Source organism: Molossus molossus, unplaced genomic scaffold (genome assembly GCF_014108415.1).
Source record: "Molossus molossus isolate mMolMol1 unplaced genomic scaffold, mMolMol1.p scaffold_m16_p_14, whole genome shotgun sequence".
Classification (NCBI taxonomy): domain Eukaryota; kingdom Metazoa; phylum Chordata; class Mammalia; order Chiroptera; family Molossidae; genus Molossus; species Molossus molossus.
Window position 1 is genome coordinate 36,399,031 of NW_023425349.1, and position 26,367 is coordinate 36,425,397.

Genomic DNA, 26,367 nt, shown 5'->3' on the forward strand with positions numbered 1-26,367 from the left:
TTTTCCAGCTTAAAATTTGGAGGCTAGTTTTCCTTAATAGAATATAAAATACCAATGCTCAAATGTTGATACATTGTTACATCGAAGTCCCACAAATTCTCAACTTTATATGATATACACTATATAATCAAATTTTCAGTTTTTCATAGTACATTAACAAAGTTACTACAAAAACTGGATTACAACTCCAAAGATATTACAACACAAAATTCTGACAGGGAGAGCCAATATTAAGGATGATTTTCTTTAGGAAACAATTCTACCTAAAATATGGGAATATTCTTCATATTAAATGCTTGACTGACTCCAAACTGCCATTTTGTATGCTATGTATTATAGGATATAGAAAACTACCTTCCATCTGTGGCTGTTAAGTTGACACCTAAGACAATCAAAGCCTCTCATATTCAATATCCCACTACTTTCTGCTTCTACCAAAAAATTATCAACCAGCAAATGATTTTACCTCTTAAAAAGACATTTACACTTAAAAAATGGGATGAGCCCAGCCAGTGTGACTCAGTGGATTGAGAGAAATGGCTAACATTGAATATATATATTTAAAAAGACAAAATATCTAAAATCAATAATCTAAGCTTACACTTTAGGAAACTAGAAATGGAGCATCAAATCAAATCCAAAATAAGCAGAAGAAAATAAATAATAAAAATTAGAACAGAAATTAAAAAATATTGAAGACAAGAAATCAATGAAACCAAAGCTGGTTCTTTATTATTATTATTTTCTTTATTGATTTTTAGAGAGAGAAGAAGGGAGAGATAGAGATAGAAACATTGATGAGAGAGAACATGGATTGGTTACCTCCTACATGCCCCCCACTGAGGATCAGGCCCACAACCTGGGCATGTGTCCTGACTGGGAATCCAACGGGTGACCTCTTGGTGCATGGGTTGACACTTCACCACTGAGCCACACCGGCTGGGCTTGAACAAATTATTATTGTTCGGTCAATTGAGTAAGAAAAATAAAAGTTTTAATTTTATTTTTAGTTATTTGTTCTCAAAAGCTCTTTCTTTATGCAGATCTAAGTTCCTGACCAAGATCCTGATCATTTTTATTTTCTCTGAAGAATTTCTTTTTTTTTTAATCCTCACCCAAGGATATTTTTACATTTATTTTCAGACAGAGTGGGAGGGAGGGAGTGACGGAAGGAGAGAGAGAGAGAGAGAGAGAGAGAGAGAGAGAGAGAGAGAGAGAGAGAGAAACATCAATGTGAGAGAGACACATCGATTGGTTGCCACCCTCATGGCCCCAGTTGGGGCCGGAGATGAACAGCAACCAAGGTATGTGCCGTTGGCCACAATCGAACCTGGAACTCCCTGGTCCTCAGGCTGATGCTCTAATCGCTGAGCCAAACTGGCCAGGGCTTCGAAAATCTTCTAATTGCTTTTAGTTCTTTTTAAGAATGTAGTGGAGTATAAATTAATAAAAATAAACAAATGGTAGTATTGACTTTTATCCAGCTCTGTTTTTGTAAATTTTAGTTTTGAAGTCATTTAAAACATACAAAAAAGTTTCAAGAGCAGCACAAAAGAGCCCATGTACTTTCACTCAGTTTCATATGGGCCCTTCAACCAGACGACCACTTTTGCCTTGTCCATCTTCTGAACCTTTCGAGAGTAAGGTGCAGACATTATGCGTCTTTTCCCCTACGTACTTCAGTATCTAATTTCCTAAGAATGAAGGCTTTCTTTTATATAGTCATAGTAAAATTATAAAAATCATAAAATTAAGATTGATATAATACTATTATCAAATTTCCAAACTTTATTAAAATTTGCTAATTGTCCCAATATTTAATAGCATTTCCTCCCCTTCTGGTCCAGCATTCTCTCCAGCATCATGCATTGAACTCAGTATCATGTCTCTAGTCTCCTTTTATCAAGACCATTTTCTAGTCTTTTATGACTTCAACTTTTTGAATAGTATAGGCCAGTTATTTTTCAGAATGTCCCCCAATTGGATTTTTCTGATATCTCCTCATGATTGCATTGAAGTTACTCACTTTTTGTCAGAAATACCATCTAAGTGATGTGTCCTTTTCACTATGTAAATGGAGGCACCATTATTGGTGATATTAACTTGGATCACTTGGCTAAGCTGTTGTCTCTACTAGGTTTATTCACTGTAAAGTTAGTATTTTTCTATTTGTAATTAATTGTATGGAAACATTTCATGACAAAACATATTATATAAAGGTGAAGACATGTCTAAAGGTTACAGGTGCAAGCTTGAAGGGGCTTCCCCTGACCAAATCTGGGGAAATGTGATTATTAAAAAATGAAAGTAGCCCTGGCCAGTTTGGCTCAGCGGTTAGAGCGTTGGCCCTTGGACAAAGAGTCTTGGGTTCGATTCCGGTCAAGGGCACATACTTCGATTGTGGTTTGATCCCTGGCCCTGGTTGGGGTCGTGCAGGAGGCAGCCAGTCAATATCTCTCTCTCTCTCTCTCTCTCTCTCTCTCTCTCTCTCTCTCTCTCTCCCCCTCCTTCCCTCCATCCCTCCCTCCCACTTTATCTGAAGATAAATGGAAAAATATCCTCAGGTGAGGATTTAAAATAAAGAAAGTAATGGATTTTAACCCACTACATAAAATAATAATCTATGAGTCCATACTCATTTATAAATAAAGAAGTGAACAGATAAATGGAGTAGAAGGAAAAGTTCTTTCTTAGGGTAAAATTCCAATGGATAAAAGTAGAATGAATGAAAACAAAGAAATATTTATCAACTATTGTATTGTGATTTGTAATAAATACATATTTGGTTTTTATCCTGTTTCTAGCATAGAACTCTTAAAGCCCTTGGAATTTCTTAAGTGGTGAATGCATTAGAAATTTCCTAAGTAAAGGTGTCTTTCTTATGTTAATGAGGTGATTTTTAGAAAGCCCCTAGGTCACCTAAGGATGGGAGGTAGTTGCTAGGGAAAGCAACCTTATTGATCACAGGGTTAGAATTTTCAGTCTCTCTTCCCTCACCTCTGGGAGGGGAGAGGGGCAGGAGACTGAGTTCCATCACCAATGGCCAGTGATTTAATCAGTTATTCTTATGAGATGAAGCCTCCATAAAAACCCCACATGGGCAGAAATTGGACAGCTTCTGGGTTGATGAACACTGGAGATTCTGGGAGAATAGCATGCCCTGAGAGCATGGGAGCTTTGCACCTTTCCCCACACCTTGCCCTATGCATCTTTTCCATCTGGCTGTTTTGAGTTATATTTCTTTATAATAAACCTGTAATCTAATAAGTAAAATGTTTTTTTCTGAGTTCTGTGAGCCTCTCTAGCAAATTAATCAAATCCAAGGAGGGGGTCATTAGAACATCCAATCTATCGTTAGTCTGTCAGAAGCACAGGTGACAACCTGGGTTTGTGACTGGCATCGAACTGGTGGGGTGGGGGGGCAGTCTTTCATGACCCTTAATCTGTGGGATCTGACACTATCTTCAGGTAATTATGTCAGAATTGAGTTGAATTGTAGGATACTTAGCTGGTTTTGCAGAATTGTGCGAATATATGGGACTCCCCCTGCCCCATATACCTACATTGAAATTGGGTGTTTTAGACACCTGTCCTGCTCACCACCCTCCCCCAACAAGGTGAGGGTTAGGTGCCCCTGTCAAGTGCTGCTGTAACACCCTCATCTCAGCCTTTGACACCCTTGTTACTCATCCGCCTCCCCTGCTAGGCTGTGAGCTCCATGGAGACAAGACCTGGTCTTTTCGGTTCCCTGTGATGTCCCAGGCCTAGCACAGTACCTGACTCATCTCCACTCCTTAGCCAGGACAAGCTGAGTGAAAGAATGGATGTTGGGCTGGCTTGTGGAAGGGAGATGAGGAGGACAGAAGCCAGGCAAGGCACCTTATAAGGCCACGATCGCTCATTGCCCCCAAATGTGTTGCTACTGAGTGAGAAGTCAACTCTGGTGGGACCTTTGGGTTGTAGGGGAACAGCAGTTCTGGGGTCTCTATTTTTGCGACTTGAAGGGTAAGAATCTGCTTTGGGAGAATCCTGCCTAGAAGAGGAACAGCCCTGTTCCTTGTCGGTCCTTACCTCAGTCGAACACGTGTTGTTGGGCTCTTAGCCCTGGCCTCGAATTACTGCTCCAGGCTGACACTCCATTCTTCTTTCAGTGTGACATTTTGGCTGAATTTATACATTTAAAATTATTTAATTTTAATATCTTTATATTTTGAATACTTTAATATTCACTTTATATTTCTTTAACTTCCTTGTTTTTATTGCACTTCTTAGGCTGTTATTGAATAATGTTCTAACATAGTCAATTTTATTTATTGGATACTATTTTATATTCCTTTTAACTCTATCCATATTTTAAGATAAATTTTGCCCTTATTGGTTACACTTTAAAATTAAGGTATATATTTCTTAGCCCTTAAAAATGTATCAAGCCCTGGCTGGTTTGGCTCAGCGGTTGGAGCGTCAGCCTGCTGACCAGAGAGTCCTGGGTTTGGTTCCCGCTAGGGGCACGTACAAAAAAAATATATCAAAATTTTACTCTTTATATTTTTAAAATATTTTCTGTTGGGTTTATTCTCTAAGTCTATTTTCTAGCATTTGCTGCTAAGTTAGAGACGAGAAGTAGTGATGTTGGGAGGGTAGAGGGGTGGATGCCATAGCAGTGACTGCCTTAATAAGGGGTTGGTGGCCCCTGTCCCTGTGCTGACAATTCCATATGGACTCTCCCTTTGCTACTGCCTTTCCCACCCATACTAAAAAGAGGTCCTTCTTGCTGTTGTTAAAAGAGAAGCTGATATTTGCCATGGTCAAGAAGAAAGAGTGTCTCAAATTAAATTCCACTTTTACCTAGTCAGATAGTTTGGGAAGTTCATAGGACAAATTATATGGGTTGGAAGTTATTAAGATTGGCCTGAAATACTGCTCAGGGGAATTGCTGAACAATGTCATCTTCTTGTTCCAGAACAAGCCAGGGCTTCTCTGAACCACAAACCATAGTCTCTGAGCGTCTCACAACCTTAATAGAGAAGGAGTGGGGGTTGGAGGGGTGAGGGTCTGCAACTCAGTTTCTGAAAACTGACCCCAGAGAATACCCAGGTGGCCCTGAAAGTCCGGTTAAGAGCGATTATATGGAAGCATAATAGAGGAACAATAGCCAAAGCTGGTGAAATATATGTTGTAGACTCACAAGGTTAACCTAAGTATATTGATTCACATTCTTTCTGGTCAGAAATTAAAAAGCTTAGTTGTCAGGTGCTCCTAAGAACATTAGTACTTATCACATGTGCAGTACGGCCACTGACTCATAGAGGGAAGCAGGGAACAGGAGTTAGTCAGTCATGGAGGGAAGAGAAAATGTTGGAAAGGTTCGTCTCTTTCTTCTTGTTATGTAAGATGTGGTTTCCTAAAGAAACAATATGCTAAGTAAAAGTTAAGGTCCCAAACCACAGAAGCCTACTTTAATCCACATTGTTGCTGACCATATTCAATTTAATTTAGTTCACATCAACAATGCAGAGTTTTCCTTTCCTGCCAGAAAGAGGAAGTGGAAATGAGTAGGCTTTGAGGATGACCTAAATGGTGTAAGTTAGAGTTTTCACAGAGCATGGAAGAGTTGGGGGTGGGGGGGCGGGGAGCAGGGAAGGTGAAGAGAAGTGGCCTTTGCCCTCAAAGAGCTCACACTATAGTTGGAAAGACAGACACATACTCAACTAATATGCACAATGATAGTGGTGGAGGTGTCATCTGGCCCCAGAATTATAGAAGTATTTGTTCTGAGTGGGAAAAGCTAAAAGACTGTGGAAGATGTGGCAGCTGCCCCTTGAAGGATGTTAAGACAGCGGGCATTTGCGGTAGAGAAAATGGCTGGGCGAAGGCTCAGGGTGCTCAGCTGCAGGGCACCCCCGTGGAAGGGCGAGGAGCTGCTGCCCAGGATGGGAGGTGGGATGGGGGAGCAGGGGCAGGTGGCTGTTTTGAGTGGGTGTGATAGTCTCATCACTTATATAGAAGGTAATTGTTCATATTTTCATGTTGAATTACAGGCAGGTGATTTTCAAAAGCCTAATTCTTCTAAACAAATGTGGTCTTGCCTCAGACTGAAGAGCTACCTGTCTCATAGACAATGGTTCATTACCATGAAAAATAAGAGAGTGATTAATTGCAAAAATGTTGTTATATTTAACTTTCTAGGGATGGATTTGTTAAAGAATAGCACAAGAGATGTTTAATAGCTTTATATCCTATTTTGTAACCAGCCTATTTTGTAACTCTGTATATTATTAGGGATAAAGCCTACAAAGATGTGTGCTGTCGCTGAAGACACTGAGTCTGCAGGCTCTTACATGGGGTCAAGAGGAGGAATAAAGGGAAAAAATAAAGAGAGAATTTCTAACAAGGGTCAGGTCCAGGAATAACTTTCTGGACTGTGGAGATTAATGCCGGTGCCTGCCTGTTTGTGTATCTGGACAGAATCAGGTATAAACTTCTTTCTTTTGGGTGTCCATGGAGTGAGAACCCTGTGGTAGTCAGTGATAAGTCAAGGACATAATCTCTGACTTAATTGTGTTTATGTGATTTTATGTTATCTGGACAAGAAGCTAAGTGGAATTCAGTCCTTTATTGAGATACTTGGTTGAGCCAAGCATTTGTCCACATCTCCATCTTCAGTATGAATTTTCCAGTGAGGAACTGAAACATAGGAAACGCATGGGTAGAATCTATTGAATTCCGGAAATTCTAGTTCATTTGTAAGTCACTAGTAGATAACAATATACACACATATTAAATGTTTTATAAATATATGGTGAGATATTAATAAAATGCTTTAGAACTATTACAAAGTAATTATTATCTACTTCTAGTTTTCATTTTGTTTGTTCAACATTGCTCTTGAAGATGGACACCACCGTAATCTGATTTTGAGACACAAACTATGGAATATTAACTGGGGAAATGTCTCATCTTACTCTTAAAAATACTAGCTCTGGTCCCAAGCGGGGACTTTTTTGAAGAAGCATTATTTTGTTTCTTACCCTATATCTTACATGTATTATGAGTGGAGAGAAAACCAGTAATATTGAGTATTTTATCCATTTCTGCCCCCTAACTCTCCTCTATAAAGATACAATGTTTCAATGGTAAAATTTCGCCTTTATGGGCAAATAGCAAATAATGTAGCTGTGTTACCAACAGAAAAAAATAAAAACACATATGAAACTGTCCATAACACATGGTATCTGGCTAGCAATAAGTTATGATAAATTATGGTACATCACTAACTAGCCTATTATACAATTATTAAATGATAATTAGCTGCATAGAAACATGAAAACATACTTAGAATATAATTAAAGGATTAAAAACACATGATTATAATATGTAAGGTACATATGCATTTGGAGGAGGTTAGGATAGCAGAACTGTGGATTTAAAAATTATTTTCTTCAGTGTTATAAAAGAATAGTAACAGTGAATTCACCAAATAAATGATGCTGCAGGTTGGATATTATCAAAAGGGAAAAACATTTAACAGAACAAATCTTTCTTCCCACATTTGCCAGCACAGTGGATACTAAGATCCACAGTACTGAAAACATTTTCGAAGGAGCTGGTTAGTAGGTTTGGCAGGGAGCCTGAACTTAACTGTATCTGAATTTTGTTGACCATGATCATAGCAATAGAAACTAAGTCTTGAAACAGTTGTCTAAATATACTCCAGCCTGGGTATCATGGCTGAATTCACACTTTGGAATCAAGAAACAGTTTAGAAAAAAAAAACAACAACAACCCAGAAACCATGTACATAATAAACAGGAATATTGAGCAAGAGAGAAATTTTCAAAACTAAAATGCCTATTTAAAATCAAGTTTAAATGACTATTTGGATTAACAGCAAATAAAAAATAACTAATGCCCACTTAAATGTCTGTCTGTCTGAAAGCTCTTAAATGATACCAGAAGCAATCCTCATTCATGTCTATTATGTTCATATTAACAATTAGCGAGAACTGTTGATTGGAGTGAGCTGCTCTGTTCTCTAAAAGGCTCAGATACCCTGTTTCCTTGTTTTCCTTCTCTTCCACCACTGTTCAAAAAATGATCTTTTACCCTGAGTGGTACTTAACAAATGTTCATTTGGGGCATGAGGCTAGCTTGCTCCACATTACGAGGGGGTTGCTTAATGTAAGATGTTAAGAAAAATTCACACACAAAATCACACATTTTATTCTTTCTGGTCAAAGTTAAGTCTCCCAGCTCAACATTTGCAAACTCTTATTTTAGCACTGCAGAGAATTCCTTCAAATGCGTTTTTAGATACCTTTAAGTATCTTAAGTAGATGGATGGAAGAAGAAACCTGAAGTAACTTTCTTTTGAAATAGAACTTGAAAATGTGACAAAATACCTTATATCTCTAAACTAGTAGTTGACTTTGGATTTGGAAATTGGAGTGTGTGTGTGTGTGTGTGTGTGTGTGTGTGTGTGTTATGAAGGAGTTTGTGTTCATTCCAAGAAATCAGCAAGTAACTTTTCCAAATCCCAAACCATACCTGACAGTTCAAGCATCTCCTTTCAGACTCTGTAAGATTTGCTCAGTCTCTAAATATTTCTCTTTGATGCCTTGCTATCTCCTCACCTCTAAAGCTGTCCACAGTGTCAAACAAACTAGAGGAAGTTTTTGTTCCTAAAAGTTATCTAATAATTTATATCTTCATAGAAATATGATTTTCCTCTTTCAAAATGCATTAGCATTATTAAGGGGTATTGTGATTTTTAGAAACTATTCTCCTTCCATGCCAAATCCAAAGTACATTACATTTAGTGTAAGGGGATGTATTAGCTTATTTGGGGCTCCAATATTTAAATTTTCTCCTGAAAAATATCTTACTCTGAATATCTTCATTTTATTCCCAGAAATGTATTTTGCAGAATAAAAAAATATTTGGTAATAAAAAAAATTTGCTTTCACACATCTACAAAATCCTTTTTAGCAGTTGCAAGAATTCAATCCATGTCACATAACTGTTATCATGAATTGCCTAACTTTAGGCTGCATTTTGCTGTAATTTAGTCCCTGGCAATATATCCGTGCCTTTGACATAACACCATAGCATATTCAAATGGAGTGGATGAAGAGACAATCCAGTGCAAGGCAGTCCCTCCCTTTCCAGAGAACTGAGGTATGAGAAGATAAAATTTGCCCAGGGTCACCAATCTCATCTTCTAACATTTAACCCCTACTAAAAAAACAATTATATACTTTTGATATTGTATTTGATTAGAAAATTGTGATTTTTAAGGACATGATTCTTAAGAATAATTGCTATATTTAGAGAATTGCAGAGTTGAACCTGAAATATACAAAAGAGGTATACCCCACATTGTTGTCCTCAATTCCCCTTTTGGGAAAAAAATGGCCGAAACTATCTGATCATTAAAAATAAATCATCATTTTTTGAAGGGTGCAAAATTATTCTGATCTTCAAGACAAAATATACCATCACTTTTATATATAATTCAATATTTCTCTTCAACAGAGATTAGATAGTATTCTGGCTGATTGACCTCTTGTCTATTACAGTTGAGCCAGTGAAATACATTTTAGGGCCCCATTGTAATTTTTTTTCCTCAGCAGCAAAAAATTAAACATGAAATAAAGCAGACCTTTACCATGTAATGTTCACTGATCAAATGAACTTAATAAAAACTGGGCTTTATTTAAACCTAGAGTATTAACTCTCATTTTGTTGGCATTTACAGTCTTTGGGAGTGCTGAGCAAATGTACAAATAATGACATTTCTGACATTTCCAGAAATTTAATCACTGCATTTCATATAAATTCTGCATAAAATTGAAGACTAAGTTATTGACTTCATAGTCTTCAGATTTAAAAAGGCATATAGGAATAGTAATTACCAGTATATGTCTCCCCGAAATGTTGAAGACACTTGTATACATATCTAAAATTCATTATGACTGGATGAAAACAATTTCTAATCTATGAAAATATTACATTAAGTCATTTTGCACCTGATGAAGAAATAATACATGAATGATAGTAAATGTTAGAAAACACTTCAGATAAAGACCCAGTAAATCACTTTAAGTGAAAAGTGTAGTAAGTAACATAGCCATCTAAAAATGTTAGTTTTTCACATAGCTGGTCACATTTATTTTACTTTATTTAAAATTCCTGATCTTGTCAGAGGATAATATCATAAAACTCAATTACATAATTCAACTGTCTTTAACGCCCCCCTTTTCCAGAGACTATCCTACCAAAAGAGGGATGTAGCTATTCTATCCTGATTTTTTTCTTTCAGCAAATACTACATGTGAAAAGCTTTCAATAGATAAAAATCATTTCTTATAATGAAGCATTAAATTGTTGTTTTCTTTTCTTTTCCAGATCGAAAGCAGCTCAGGGTCCCTATGTACAGCTCAAGTATCATTTCATGCCTGGTCACTCAAGATTTACCTTGCTTTCAGCAGGTACTGAGCAGCACTTGGATTATTTACAAAACATCCAACATGGTTTAAATAGTTAAAAAAAACAGTTGGAACTGCTTCCTCTTCTATCCACTGCCTCTTCCAGTGTCCTTAACATCCATCACCCTTCCCTAAAATATGTCCCCAACATGCCTATTTACATGGCTCTCAGGCACCAGAGGTTTGCACACCCATCACATACCAGGTCAGTTTCTAACAATGTGTAGATGGAGCAGGGCAGTTTCCTTCCACCTGGAGCTGAGGGTAGTCATGTTTCTATCAACACAGCGGCCCTTGTATGCAAAGCTTAGACTATGGTCTCATGGTCCCACCTGCCTTGGCTCTGATTGATGTAACAACAGTATCTGTCATAGGGACTGTTCTGCCTGTAGGAGCAAACGATGATACTGTCCTGGGGCACAAAGAAGATGCTGTCCTCGGGCTCAGGGCATTCTGACCTGTCCCAGGCTGAGCACTTGGCATCCAAGGCACTGTAGGCGAGAGAACTGCCTGAGGGACAGTAGCCGTCCAGGTATCTGGATGTCTCCTCGTGCTGCCCGCTCGGGACAAGGCTCTGGCATTCTCCTTCTTCCGTGGGGGTGGGGGTTGTGATGGAGCTGGCCACAGGCATCTCAGCCTGCCCCTGGCGGGGCGGCTTCCCCCTGAGGCCTGCCTTCTTAGCCAGCTCATCTGAGCTTCCCTTGCCTGACTCCAGGTCCGAAGGGGTCCTCAGCAGTTCCACCACCTCCTTGTCTTTGGGTTTCCGGAAGCAGGGCAACTTTCGGACCCATAGCAGCTCATTTTCTGGCCATTTGGTGCACCCCTCAGTTTTCCTGGCCAGGGCAATAGCTGCGATGCCTGGTAGGCAGATGGCTGGCCCGATGGCCAGGAGGGGTATGTTTCCCAGCGTCTCTCCTTTCATCCCAGAGACAGTGAACATGAAGCCAAAGACCAGGAAGACACTGACCAGGGCCACCACCAGCCCAGTCCTCGGGTTAATGTCATCAGGACGCATCTTTCAATCCATCCAGGTCGGGGGCTTCTTGCTGGCCAGGGAGCAGCTTTCCTGTCTTCTGTCTGAGAGGAAACCACAGTGGGTTAAAAAAAATCCAAGGCAATGTCCCACGCACCAACTCTTGTTCCCCTTACTCTTTGTCTCTACTTTTCTGACGATCTTGGTCTCTGTCTCTCTGTCTCTCGCCCTGTTTCTGTTGCTCTTTGACTGTCTGTCTGTGTCTCTTTACTGTTTTAACCTCAGTCTTGCATATAAACGTCCACCGGCGGGGTCACTGAGGTACCTGAGGTTTCCTCCGGTCTCCTGGGAGCAGGGAAAGAAGTCAGTCTTAGTCTCCTTAGAAACCTCCAAAGCAGCTGTCCCCTCGACTCTCTCCCTTGTTTCTGGAAGAAAAGCCTGGCTTTTCTGCTCTGCATCCAGGAGGTGGGACGTGGGGCGAGTCTTTCCCAACAGCGCCCGTCGCGGTCCCCAGGCTGTGGCAGCGGAGCGGCGGCGCAGCCCAGCGCGGGCTCTGCGCACGGATCGCCGGATCTCCCGGCGCTGGAGCGAGGAAGGACTTAGTCTGGGAAAGAGGGAAAACGGCGCTCGAGCCGGTCCTCCTCACATCACTTTCAGAGCAAGCTCAGAAATACAGAAGGGCGCGTGGGGGCGCGAGGGGGCAGACCCCAGAAGACGCCATCCGGGCAGAAGAGGCTGCCTAGGGTCCAGTCCGGGTGGTCGGAGCAGCCGGGGTTCGTTCCACCGCTGCCCTGGAGGGCTGAGCAGGGAGGCTGGACCCGCTTCTGTGCCCGGGGAGGGTCCGGGGTGCAAGGCTGCCGCCGGACGGGGGACCGAAACTCAGGTCGATTTGCTCACGGGGCAGCTGGGGCTCCGAGTCTGGGGTCCAAGGGCCAGAGGTGCCAGCTGGAGATGTCTCTCGGGGACCTGGACCCCTCTTTAGTTACAAATCAGGTTGATCCGACCCGCTCGTAGGAGTTTCCCAACAGCTCGTCTCTCAACCTGGAGCCTCCCGGAGCTCGTAGGGCAGCGCACCTCCAGGCGCCGCGCCGCCCTCGGACTGCTCGGTGCCTGGCGCTGGCGGAGAGCTGCGCAACGGCACTCCCGGGGCGCACAGACCAGCGCTCCGGCGTTAGTGGTGAGGGCTGGGGGCCAGGTTTTGCTCAGCCTTGGGTGGAGTCACCACAGCTTCCTCCCCACGCCTTCCAGCTTCGGACTCTGGAGAGGGTGTTTGGAGGCCGGATCCTACTCCAAAGCAGTCATGGTGCCAACCAGACCTCTCCGCCCTCGGATCCTCATCCTTACACTTCACACCCAAGACCCTCCTCACAGGAGAAGGAGGAGCCTCCACTGGGCAGGACAGGCTGACCAGCCCAGGATGCGGTTCAAGCTTTGGGTGATTCCTCCCTTGCTGAAGCTGGTGTGGAGATTTAGTCTCCCTCCCACTGCAGTGGGTGATAGATTCTCTGGCTGCCCATTTAGGGTAGACAAGGAAGACTGAAGAAGAGAAGCGGGTAGGGTGTACATTCTTTCATGTCAAGGCACTGCCTTGGTGGAAAGAACTTTGACATTCAGGCCTTCCCCACTTAAACCAGCTGTGTGTGCTTGGGGAAATGACTTAATCCCCGAGAACCAGTGGACTCATCTGTAAAATGAGAATATTACTACCAAATATGTGAGGGAACAGTATGAGTACTAAATAAATGTAAAGTTCTTAGCACAATGCTTGTTACATGATCCTGTTCATACAGTGGTTGAAATAGGTATTTGCATAGTATGTCATGATCAATGTAAGGCACAAGCCAAATCATAAATTTTGCCAATGTCCAGATTCTCATTAAGGACAGTAGTATTTTCTGCCCTTCAAATTGATAAGATTTCCCAGTATCCTTTCAATAATGCTCCTCGTATGAAATTAGCATGAGTGGTGTTTTTACTCTTTGAAATCCAAAGAATTTTGGGTAGGATAGGCATTTCTCTGAAAGTGATGCCTCCAAATTAGGCTGCAATTGATTTAAGCGGTTTAAAAATATATGTTTTTATTGATTTTTTAAGAGAGAGAGAGAGAAACATCTATGTGAAAAACATCCATTGGCCGCCTCCTGCCTGCACACCTCCTACTGGGGATTGAGCCTGCAACCTGGGCATGTGCCCTGACCGGGAATCGAACTGGCGACCTCTTAGTGCATGGAACAACGTCCAACCACTGAGCCACACTGGCCGGGCTTTACATTAATTTTTACTTAAGTATCATATAAATAGAGAAATAAGCACAAATTATGAGTATACATTTGAATGGATTTTCACACAAAAAACTTCCTTTTAACCAGCACCCACATCAGGAATGAGAACATTTTAGCAACAGCCCCCCCTTGTTCACCTCATGTCTCTCCTCCCTCTACCCCCCAAAAGGAACAATCATCTTGACTTCTACAGCATGGATTACTTCTGCTTGTGATTTGACTATATAAATGAAGAGCCGGAAAAAGGGTAATACAAATGAGGCACTAACCTCAGGTGTAAAGTTCAAGGGTTGCAAACAAACAAACAAAACAACAAACAAAAAACACCCCTCAATAATTAAATAGTATGTTTAAAACTCAAAATTAATTTTAAAATTATGAACAAAATATTTAAAATTTAAATAAAGACAGGATAAGTGAATTAGATTTATCAGAGAATTAGAACCAACAGGCAGAGAGAGAGAGAGAGAGAGAGAGAGAGAGAATGAATTGGGAATTATTCTTATTTTAGGGAATTGACTCACATGGTTGTGAAGGTATGGCAAGTCCAAAATCTGCATGGTAGGCTGACAGGCTAGAGATCCAAGGAAGAGATGCAGTTTAAGTCCAAAGGTGATATGCTGGCAGATTTTCTCTTTTGGGGCGGGAGGTCTTTTTCTGTTAAGGCTTTCAACTGAATTGTTGAGGCCCACCCACATCACGAAGGGTAATCTGCTTAACTCAACATCTACAGAATTAAATGTTGATCTCATCTAAAAAATACCCCCACTGCAAAATTTAGATGTGTATGATCAAATATCTGGGTACTGTACCTAGTCAAATTGACACATAAATTAATCATCACAGCCCTGGCTGGTTTGGCTCAGCAGTTGGAGCGTTGGCCTCCGGATCAGAGAGTCCTGGGTTCAGTTCCCGCTAGGGGCACGTACCAAAAATAAACAAATAAACAAACAAACAAATAAATAAACAAATCATCACAGAAACCTTTCAGGTTCAGGAAGCAAATGAGATGAAGCCCAATAATACCATAAGGAAGATGGATTCCTTAAGGAGTTTCCAAAAAACAAAAACAAAAACAAAAAATAATAATAATACATATGCATAATGCTGTTTGTTTCCTTTCTCTTCCTTCTCTTTCTCTTTCTTTTTCCCAATCTCCTCCTCTTCCTTTTCCTTCTGCTTTTCTGTATCTATATCTGTTTTGGTGCACCATTGAGAAGTAAGTCACTTATGCCATGTAAATTCCTCTTAAAAAAACATGTGGGCACTTTGCTTGCATTGCACAAACTCATTTTTGTTCTGACACTAACTGGAGTGTGGACTTTCTGAGAACATTTGAGACCTAAATCCTGCTCTCAGCTCAGAATCTTTTTGTGTCTCTTAGGTTATCCTTTGCCTTGGACATTGCACAAGGAATGGCCTATCTCCATCAGCACAAGATCTACCACAGGAGGCTGAAATCTACTAATTGTGTAATTGACAGTCTCTGGGTTTGCATAATTTCAGGTAAAGGGAAGAGCATAATATTGGTATACATATTTTCTTAGCTACAGAATGTATCTCATTTAAGAATGACTTTTTAGCCATAGTCTGTTCAATTGTCACAGTTACTGAAAGTCTGCTGATTTAAATGTTAATCTCATCTAAAAAATACCTTCACAGAAACATCTAGAATAATGTTTGACCAGCTATTTGGATATTGTGGCCTAGTCAAGTTGACATGTAGAATTAACCATCACAATCAATTTTACTGATTTTCCCTTTTGTCTTATGAGTCTGTATGGCTTGGCACAGCATTGCTTACCATAAGTACTCTTTGGTTTGCCATTTTTGGCTCAGTGTTATGCTTGTGAGATTCATGCAGATTGTGGCATGTAACAATAGTTTCTTCATTCTCATTGTATTAATTATAACAGAATACTTACTCATTCTACTGTTGATGGTTTTATGGTTTGTTTCCAATTTTGGACTATTGTGAATAGTGTTGTTTTTTACATTCCTGTTGTATATACTGTATGTCTAGGAGAGGAATTGTTGGGCTATAACTATGCATCTCTTCAGCTTTAGTCACTTCCCCAAAACAGTTATTCAATTTATATTCTCAACTGTTGTGTATGGACATTTCAGTTATTCCACATCATTGCCGACACTTAGTATTATCAATCTTTTAAGTTTTATCCAGTTAGGTTACCAGTTAAGCTTTGTGTAAGCTGTGGAGGAAACCTGGTTGGGATCCTTGATATTATTGAAAGATAGTGGTTGTTTTCTTCTGTGCAGGCATCTGCTGAGCCCGATTGCTGCTGAGTCTTTGGTTATAATTAACCTCATTCCTCTGAAAGCTATTTTTTCGATTTCTATGTTCCTAATCTTGTCCCAATATACTGTGGTCATTAATTTAGAGCTTATTTATTAACCTCCTACTATGTCCCATGGAGCCACTATCAGAAACAAATCAAGACAGTGGTTTCCAAATATTTTCATTGTCCTCCCCATACTAATATAGCATGTATTTTAAAAATACATGAAATAGAAAATAAAAAGATATGATAAGGATAAAACAGACAATGTTTTAAAATGTCTTGCTAACTGTCATGGCTTCATACTATGATAACACAAAGGCATAATATATGTTTCAGCACTTACCATAGTAGCTGTAAATCCATTTTTCTGAATGGTGCTGACCTTTTGACAAATCTGATTAATACATCATTGCTTTTACCTCCTAATGTGGCCGACAAAGAGCTGTACCAGGAGTAGAAGCATCAGCTCTGTCATCATCTTATTCACTTGGCCTTGCATCATTAGTATTATTTTCAATATGTGGATTTTAGGTTTTTCTTGTGTTTTTTTTGCAGGAATCCCTTTTAGCCTCTTGTCCATTTTAGCCTCTTGTCCATTGAGGTTAGTTTGATTAAAATGATATAATAGAACACATATATCCCTTTAGCTAGGCATGCATACACTGCACTGTGTTAGAATAAAAAAAAGAGTGGAACTTTCCATTCTCCCTTCCAGGTACCTCACACTTGCACCTGACATGAATGACTCTCTGAGGAAGCCCCCGTGTTGATCCATTTTTTACCAGTAGCAAAGCTTGAGCTCTAATTTGGAAAGAGAGAAGTGTGATCACATTACTAGAATTTTCTTCTTGCATACTACCTATTAACTGGAGCTAGCTCCGGGGTGTGTGAATTCTGCTAGAGACCACTGATCCAGAGTACAAGGTCAGACAGCCTCTTCCTCCATTCTATTCACGAAGGACACCACTAAGCACTGGAGAAGAAAATGGCAGGACCTGAAAGAACACAAACAAATCCAGACCATTTGATTTTCTAGCAGCAAAATTTTCACCAACATTTTAGATTTTTCCCCCTTAAGAAAAATATCTTATCATTCCTGAAATGGATTATACTCTCTCATGGGCAACTAAATGCTTTGTTTTCATTTCATGAGGACATTGGGTACCTGTTATGTACTGGACACTGTGATAGGTGTGAGGTCTTATCTCCCAGAGACTGTGGCATGAGAGAAATCCTGATGTAGGAGGAACAAAATGTGGATTCTTTTTTTCTTAAAGAGGAGTTTTTATGTTGTTGTTCTGGCAAAATATACATAACATAAAGTTTACCATTTTAACCATTTTTAAGTTTACAGTTTAGTGGCATCAAGTTCATTCACATGGTTGTGCAGCCATCACCATCATCCATCTCCAGAACGTTTTCATCTTTCAAAATGGAAACTCTGTACCAATTAAACACTATCTTTCCATTCCCCACTTCCCCACCCTGGCAACTACCATTCTACTTGCCGTCTCTATGAACTTGACTGTTTGAGGTACCCCGTATAAGTGGAATCATGGAACATTTGTTCTTTTGCTTTAGATTCATTTCATCTAGTGTAATGTCTTCAATATATATCAGAATTTCATTGCTTTTTAAGGCTTAATGATATTCTGTTGTGTATGTATGTGTATATATACAGGGGTAGGCAAAAGTAGGTTTATAGTTATGCGTACGTGAAACAGAGTTTGTGTATCACTGATCTTTAAGTATTGTATTATTTTTCATATGCAAACCTACTTTTGTCCACCCTGGTACATACACCACATTTTGTTTATCCACTTCTCCATTGATGGACACTTGGATTCTTCCACCTTTTGACTATTGGGAGAAATGATGCTATGAACATGGGTGTACAAAAATCTATTTGAGTCTTTGCTTTTAATTCTATTGGATATATACCCAAGAGTTGCTAGATCATATGGTAATTCTGTTTAATTTTCTGAGGAACTACCCTACTGTTTTCCACAATGATATTCACAGTGATTGCACCATTTTACATTCCCACCAGTAACATACAAGTGTTCTTATTTCTTCACATCCTGACCAACACTTTTCATTTCCTGGGTTTTAGAAAATGTGGACTCTTGTCCTGCTGTTCAAAGCCTTGCTCTGCTGTTCACAGGCCACATGACCTTGACCCAGTCACTTGGTATTTTACCCTATTTTATCTCAGTGCTGTTTTTGGGTGGCTGGCTCTAGTAATGGAGGGGGACATGTGTCCTCCAGACAGAAGTCTTCTGTACTTTATAATAATTTCCTTTTAAAAAACAATTTTATTGCAAACTCTGTGTGCCAGGCACAAACGCTTATAGTCTGGCAAAGCACTCACCACAGTGTCTGGTAATTTGTCTCTTTACATGTTGTACACACTGCGGGTTTCTCAGTCGCAGGAGGCTTCATTCATGTGCGAGCTCCAGATCCTGGCACACTGTCTGGCCCAGTGTGAACAAGCACTCAGTACTTGTTTGGAGAAAGAATAAATGAGTCTCATTGGTAAACAGAGATCCTAGCAGACAATGCTAGGACGCCAGCCAATTCCCTGGGCATTTACCTTCCCCCTTGGGCTGCTTGCTGAAGACACCTGGGATTCTGTCTGAGGTCTTCCTGGCCTTGGGAGAACCCTGGCTTCAAGAGCAATGAAGGCTGGAAGTGCCAGGGGGTTAATGCCCCCAAAGATGCCCTTGATGAAAGATGTATGGGGGGGCCGGTGGATAAACCGCAGTTTCTTCAGTCTCTGGTTGGAATAACTAGACTATCTCTCTGAGTCTCCTGGTGGGGCGTGGAAACCGGCCTGATTCCACACCCTGTATGGAAAGAGAGTGGGGAAGTGAGACAGGGACTTTCTAGGGTCACCTCCCAAATAAACTGCATCCACTTAGCTCCCTGCCTTGGCGTTTGCATCTAGGAGAACCCAGACCTTGCCTACCTTGAAGAACTGTTGTGATACAATGGAACACTATGCAGCTGTGAGAAAGATCTCTTATCCTTTGAGATGACATGGAAAGACCTGGAGAGTATTATGCTAAGTGAAATAAGCCAGTCAGACAATCCCCAGAGGAGGGGGTGTTGGGGGAGAGATAAACCACAGAACTTATACGCATGTGTGCATGAACAATGGACATGGACAACAAAGCTGGGACAGGGCGGGGAGGGAGGAGGAGGAGGGAATCAGTGGGGAAAAAAGGAGAAACATCTGTAACAAAAATAAATAAATAAATTTAAATAAATAAATAAATAAAAATTTTAAAAAAAAGAGAGAAAAGAATACAAAAAAATAAATAAATAAAAGAGACAAGAGGCTTAAGGGAAAAAAAAGAAATAAGCCAGTCAGAGAAAGACAAATACCACATGATCTCACTTACCTGTGGAATATAATGAACAAAATAAGCTGAATATAATGAACAAAATAAACCCAGAGACATAGAAAGGAGTAGGGTTTAGACGGACAAACCTCAGAGGAGGGAGGCAGGAGAGAGGGATGAGATAAACCACAGAACTTATATGCATGTCTGCGTAACCAGTGGACATGGACAACAATATGGGGGCAGGTGACAGGATCAGGAGGATGGTGTCTAGGAGGAGAGAAGGAGAAACATTTGTAACAAGAAAAAATTAATTAAAAAAAGAACTGTTATGATAATAAGGTGAAAAATACATGTAAAAGACTTTGAGGTTTCAAAATGTAAGTGGTGTTACTCTGGGAAGGAGTTGTTCTCGGGATGTGGTAGGTTGAATACTGGCCCCTGAAGATATCCAGGTCCTAATCCCAGACCTGTGACTCTTCCCTTATGTGACAAAAGGGATTTTTGCAGATGTGATTAAGTGGAGGATCATGAGATGGGAAGATTAACTTGGATCATCCTGGGAGGCTCTAAATGTAATTCCAAGAGTCATTACAAGAAGAGGCAGAGGGAGCTGTGACACGGAAGAACGCAGTGTGACCCCTGAAGCACAAGCTGCTCCGCGGGCTTTGCAGATGGAGGTGGGGGCCATGTGCTGGAGAATACGAGGGACGCAGCTTTAGAAGCTAGAAAGGCAAGAAAATGGGTCCTTCTCTAAAGGTACTGCCCTGCCACTGCCTTGGCCCAGTGAGGCTGATTTTGGACTTCTGACCTCCTTATCTGTAAGAGAATAAATGTGTGCTGGTTTTTGTTTTTTATTTTAATCCTCACCCAAGGATATTTTTACATTTATCTTCAGATAGAGTGGGAGGTGGGGAGAGAGAGAGAGAAACATCACATGAGAGAGACACATTGATTGGTTGTCTTCCGCACGACCCTGACCAGGGCAGGGGACCAAACCGCAACCCAGGTACGTGCCCTTGACTGGAATTGAACCCGCAACACTCTTTGGTCCGCAGGCCAACACTCTAACTGCTGAGCCAAGCCAGCTAAGGCAATGTGTGCTGTTTTAAGTCACCACAAATTACCACAAATACCGTAATTTGTCACAACAGCCATAGGAAACTAATTAATACAAGGAAGGTCTCGCTTATGGCCCCTAACCCAGCCCAGTAGGTGGCAGTGTAGGGAGGAGGGGCAGCAGTAATTCCCAATAGCCTCCAAGGAATCCTCTCGTTTTTCAACCTGCTGCCCTCAAATAAAGTAAGACCAGTTTGTGCTGTCTTCACCCCCTTGGAGGCCAGTCCTTAATCATGGACTCATAAGGAATTTCCACTGTGTTTTAAGGACAATAGAAAGAGTCAGGGTTTTTTATGGGCTAATGAAAGTAATTCAACAAGCAGTAAAATGAAGTCATAAATATGCATTGAGAAAGCTGAGTAGAGGAACTCTGAAGGCTAGCCCCAGTTCCCTGCTGTTATTAAAAGTAACTGGTCCCATCAACCAGGTTCCTTGTCACATTAGGACCCCTTTCCCCATAAGGTCTCTGAGCTGCAACCAGGTAGAGAGTGCCTATGACTGTGCTTGTGTGACCACCCTTCTCCCCTTCAGCATTCAGTCTGCAGAGAAGCACCACTTCATCGTTCTTATTCAGTGTCCAAAGCCGGACAGTTTGAAGACTTAAAACAATGTTTTTGAGATAATCAGGAAAATTTGAATATGGATTGATACCAAAAAGGTGTTAATCTTGTTAGGTGTGGTAATCATTATGGCTGTGTAAGAAAATATCCATATTTTTAAGAACTATGTAGGGGATGGAATGATATAATAGCAAAGCAGAAAGGAGAAAGAGAGATGAACTAAGTATGGTAAAATCTTGATAATTATTACATTTAGGTGATGAGTATATGGGTTTTTATTGTATTATTATGTGTTTGAAAATATTTAATAAGATTTGCTGGGAAAAAATTTAAATGGATAGAGTCTTTATTATTATTATTATTATTATTATTTATCCTCACCTGAGGATATTTTTCTATTTATCTTCAGATAGAGTGGAAGGGAAGGAAGAGAGAGAGACAGAAACATTGATGTGAGAGAGATACATTGACTGGCTTCCTCCCGCATGACCCCGACCAGGGCTGGGATGAATTACACCCGAGGTATGTGCCCTTGGCCGGAATCAAACCCAAAACTCATTGGTCCGCAGGCCAACGCTCTAACCACTGAGCCAAGCCAGCCAGGGAGATAAATAGAGTCTAAAAAACTTTCAGTGGGAGGCAGCTGCAGAAATATTATTATGAGCCCAGGCTCTTAAGTTACCTGGGCTGCAGTCTGGGTTCCTGTGCTTCCGGTGTGACCTTGGGCCTGCCACTCAGTCTCTGTTCTCACCTCCTTATTGGTACAATGAATATTTTAATAGTATCCACCTCAAAGGATTGTTTAAAAGAATCAACAAGATAATACTCCTGAAGCAATGGGAATGTCTGGCACAGACTACTGTAAGTGTTTATTACTATTATTTTTAGTATTGTTTATTATGCTAGTATAGTGGTTCTCAACTGGGGGCAATTTGATCCCCCGGAGATATTTGGAAATATCTAAAGGCATTTCTGGTGTCACAACTGGGGGTGCTGCCGGCATCTGGTTGGTAGAGGCCAGGGATACTGCTAATTGTCCTATGCCACGTAAGACCATCTTCTACGGCAAAGAATTATCTGGACCAGATATCAATAGCATCAAAGTTGAGAAACCCTGCACCAGTATTACAAAGACATTGTAAAACTATTAGAAAATACAGATAACCAAAATAAGAATAGCAATATCTCCATTTCACCATACAGAAATAATTGCTATCCAAAATTGGGAATTCACAAAAAGAAAATGACATGTTCATCAAACTTAAGATGCATGATAAAGAAAGCATCCCTTTATCTAACTGCTTCCAGTGGTGACCTGTCTTTATTTCTTCCAAACTATCACCACTTACAGAAAGCTGTCCAACCCCTCAGACTTCTGGTAAACGTTCCATGTCACATTTGACGAGGCTATTACTTCTATTGGAATGAAGCGGAATAAAACACAAGGAAACTGTTTGAATTCATCAGTCCACCTCAGAAATCTTGTGGGAGCCTACTCTGACACCGCTTTTCTGGGGGAAAATTTCTCAGAATATATTAAAAGCCTTTCAAAAGTCCATAGTTGACTTGGCAATTTCACTTTAGGAATTTATCCTAAATAAATAATCAGACAATTGTGCAAAGAAAGGTGTTTGTACATTTGGTTGCTGCTGTATTGTTTTTAGGGAAAAGCTGGAAGGCCTAAATAGGACACAATAAAGGGAGATTGGCTGATTACGCTCTGGTGTATCTATGCCGTAAAATACCACGCAGTCATGGGAAAAGACGATGTTTGTCTATGTATGGAAAGACATTCTTCATGTATCCAGTGAAAAATAACCACAGGAAAGGCCTGGAAGAATACATTCTTCATGTATCCAGTGAAAAATAACCACAGGAAAGGCCTGAACCACAGTATCAGTAACCATGATACTGTTAAAGAGTATCATGCAAATGGTGTAGGTGAGCTCCAGCAAGCATTGCTGGGAAGGGCTGGGACTCTCAGGGAGAAGGGTCAGAAGACTCATAGGCCCCGACTCTCCTGGCATCCTATGGAGAAGGGTGCTCGGGAAGGTGCAGCTGGATGCACTGTGGACTGTGCTCTCATGGAGGGGTCTCATCCCTGTTCATCTCCTTTTTAACCAAAGGACCAAGACCAAAGGGAAGGGCCTTGTCACTGGGTGGCAAATATTTTGCAAGTCAGGTACTGAGTAGTCTGAGCTTAGGTGTAGCTCTTTAGGGAACTCTGTGAAGCACCTAGAGTCTTTGAGCCCCCTGGTCAGAGGGCAAGTTGGTTTGGGCACAGCCCCTCCTGCTGCAGGGAACATCAGTCAAAGGTCACGCAAGCTTATCGCCAGCAGCCAGAAAGAGTCCCATCCCAAGGGTCAGCAGGTCTGCCTTCCCCTCGAAATCATCTAAGGGGCCAGCTTTTTGTGTCTTATGTGCCCTGGCCGGTTTGGTTCAGCGGGTAGAGTGTCGGCCTGCGGTCCTGAGAGACCAGGGTTCGGTTCCCGCTAAGGGCATGTACCTCGGTTGCAGTTTGTCCCCGGCCCTGGTCGGTTGTGCGGGTGGCAGCCACTCGATGTGTTCCTTTCACATAGATGTTTTTCTCTCTCTCTCTGTTCCTCTCTCTCCCTCCCACTCTACCTGAACAAAAAAAATGGGAAAATGTCCTCGGGTGAGGATAAAAAAAAAAAAAAAGAGGAGTTGTGCCAGATGATCTCTAAGGATGCTTTGGGATCTAAGTATTTTATGATTCTCATATTTTAATCACTGTCAATGGCAAGTGAGTTTCACTTGCTATAATATCATCGGATCACCAAGGAGGTTCATCTCGGTATCAGACAACACTTTTTCATCCTGCTACCTCCTCTTTTTCTTCCTAGGTTGTCTCTCTACCTCTCAGGTGACTTAATTAATTCAGATCAGCTAAGTACTTTTAAGAGTGTGAGAGCGAAGTCTCTGTCTTGCTCTGAATAAAAGCCCAGTGGAAACTGAAATCACTCACATCATTATTAGCAGATATTTGTCTGGCTGCTTTTGTAAATTGAAGCCCATTAGTTCTAGTGTGTGTCTGCCCCTTGGAGGGAAAAGTGGCCCAGGAGAACCCAGCTGAATTCACAACTTCTTTGCATGAATACTTTAGGGTTTGGAGGATGTGCTTGAGGCTGAGGGAGGGAACTGGCTGAAATGACGTTCCTGACAGGTGCAGAATGAAGTATTTTTGGAGGATTTATACTGTGGTTGGGGGGCTTTTAGGGGCTCAGAGTTTCTGTGAGCCTTGAGGTAAATGTCTTTCTCTAATATCCCTTCCTAGAGAGCATTTGAGGGCAGATGTTGAGATAAGTCCGTCAAACCCCTTAGGATGAGGCAGTTCAACCATCGCTGGCTCAAACCATCCTAGGAGCACATCCACCAAGAAAAGCATGAGTAAGCTTTTTTCTTTTCTTTATTGATTTTTAGAGAGAGAGAGAGTGAAAGAGAAACATTGATGAGAGAGAACAGCGATTGGCCGCCTCCTGCATGCCCCCGCACTGGGGATTGGGCCCACAACCTAGGAATGTGCCCTGACCGGGAACTGAACCGGCAACTTCTTGGTGTATGGGTTACTGCTCAACCACTGAGCCACTCCGGCTGGCCGAGCATGAGTGGGCTTAAAGTCATAGACAAATTTGGGGAGGATCTGCTCTGCTCTTCAGGAGTTCTAATATCCTTGGGCAAGTTATACACCTCAGATCTTCCTTTTTTCCCAGCCTGTAAAATGAGGATAATAATACTGAATTCCCAGGTATCATGAGGATTAGATACCATATTAAATAGTCACTGTATGTGAAGCTGTTAGGAGAATGCTCCCCAATAGCATGCCCTGTGTAAGCATCTGCCTTGACACTTATGAGTGCCTTGCCGAATAGCAATGGTAATAGCTGTTGTTCACTGGTACTTTTGATGAGCTCGGCTCTGTGCTAAACACTTAACCTATATTATCTCATTTAATCTTCATAACAACCCTGTGAAGTAGCACCTTGTTTCTAAAATGTCCCCATTTTAGCCCTGGCCGGTTTGGCTCAGCAGTTAGAGTGTTGGCCCACGGACCAATGAGTCGCAGGTTCAATTCCGGTCAAGAGCACAAACCTTGGTTGCGGTTTGTCCCCGGCCCTGGTCGGGGTTATGTGGGAGGCAACCAATCAATGTGTCCTTCTCACACCAATGTTTCTCTCTCTCTCCCACTCTATCTGAAGATAACTAGAAAAATATCCTCAGGTGAGGCTATAAATAAATAAATAAATAAAATGCCCCCCTTTCAGAAACAAGGAAACTGAGGCATGGAAAGGTTCAGTAACGTGTACAAGGTCATACAGTGAATAAGTTGGATGTCAGAGTCCAAGCTCTTAATATATTAGGTGATAGTTTTGCCTTCCCCTCCTCCTCTATAACTTCCCACAGGTCTTAGAGTTAACTCCCTCCAATTATAACTTTAAATCACAGAAGGAACATTTGTAGATGGCTTGCAAAAGAAATCTACACTGCCAAATTCTTGGTATCTTGTGATTCAAACTAGAGGCTAAGACACCTCAATTCATCACTCTCTGTCCCTTCTGTCCCTTTCCCTCTCTAACTGACAGTTTCCATTTGAGCAGCAAAATCAAGGGCTTGGCAGTACTGTTCATGTCCGAGAACTAAGTCAAGTGGTTTTGATTTAATTTTTATCAGAGTCTAGTCTGAAAGTCCTGGGATACCTTGTGCTCCAGAAATTAACTTCTGGTCGCCACAGTGAAAAGAATTGGAATGGCAAAGGGAAGCCAGCTGAGGGAAATGCAGAGGTTACTGAAATCCCACATTTTGTGAGAGGCCTCATTCTTATTTTACCTTCATGAGGTTTTAATGATTCTAAAAGCAATGTTTTTAATATAGAAAATTTTGAAAGCATAGAAAAATATAATGAGAAAATTTACATCAATCATAGTTCTACTGTGATGCTGAGACAACCACTGTGGCATGGGTGTTTATTTACCTCCAAATCTTCCCAACAGTTCTGATACATAGTTGCAATCTTTCAAATACACATATATATTTCCCTGTTTTTCATTTAATAATATATTGTAGACATTACATTGTAAATTATTTTCAAGTATACAAACGTTCGTTTTAATGCCTGGATGATACTGTCTCAGGGGAAATGGACATTTTAAAGAATTGATGGTTTATTACTGTGGTGTGATATTTTAATTAATTTTCTAATGACAAATCGATGTTATACTTCCACATTAAAGCTAACCTGCTGGATTCCTTTTGATACTATTTTATTTAAGTAGTTCACATAGAGGTT

The 26,367-nt window shown here is 41.0% G+C and overlaps 1 protein-coding gene across 1 annotated transcript; it reads right to left on the bottom strand.

Annotated features, from left to right (window-relative positions):
- Positions 1-10,477: 10,477 nt before the first annotated feature.
- On the bottom strand, positions 10,478-11,676 carry TMEM215 (transmembrane protein 215). Its single transcript, XM_036261523.1, has one exon. The coding sequence runs from the start codon at positions 11,497-11,499 to the stop codon at positions 10,792-10,794; it is 708 nt and encodes a 235-aa protein (XP_036117416.1). The 5' UTR covers positions 11,500-11,676; the 3' UTR covers positions 10,478-10,791.
- Between the last annotated feature and the right edge of the window lie 14,691 nt (positions 11,677-26,367).

Coding starts and splice junctions, on each gene's coding strand:
- TMEM215 (XM_036261523.1), bottom strand. CDS start 11,499: ATGCGTCCTGATGACATTAACCCGAGGACTGGGCTGGTGGTGGCCCTG.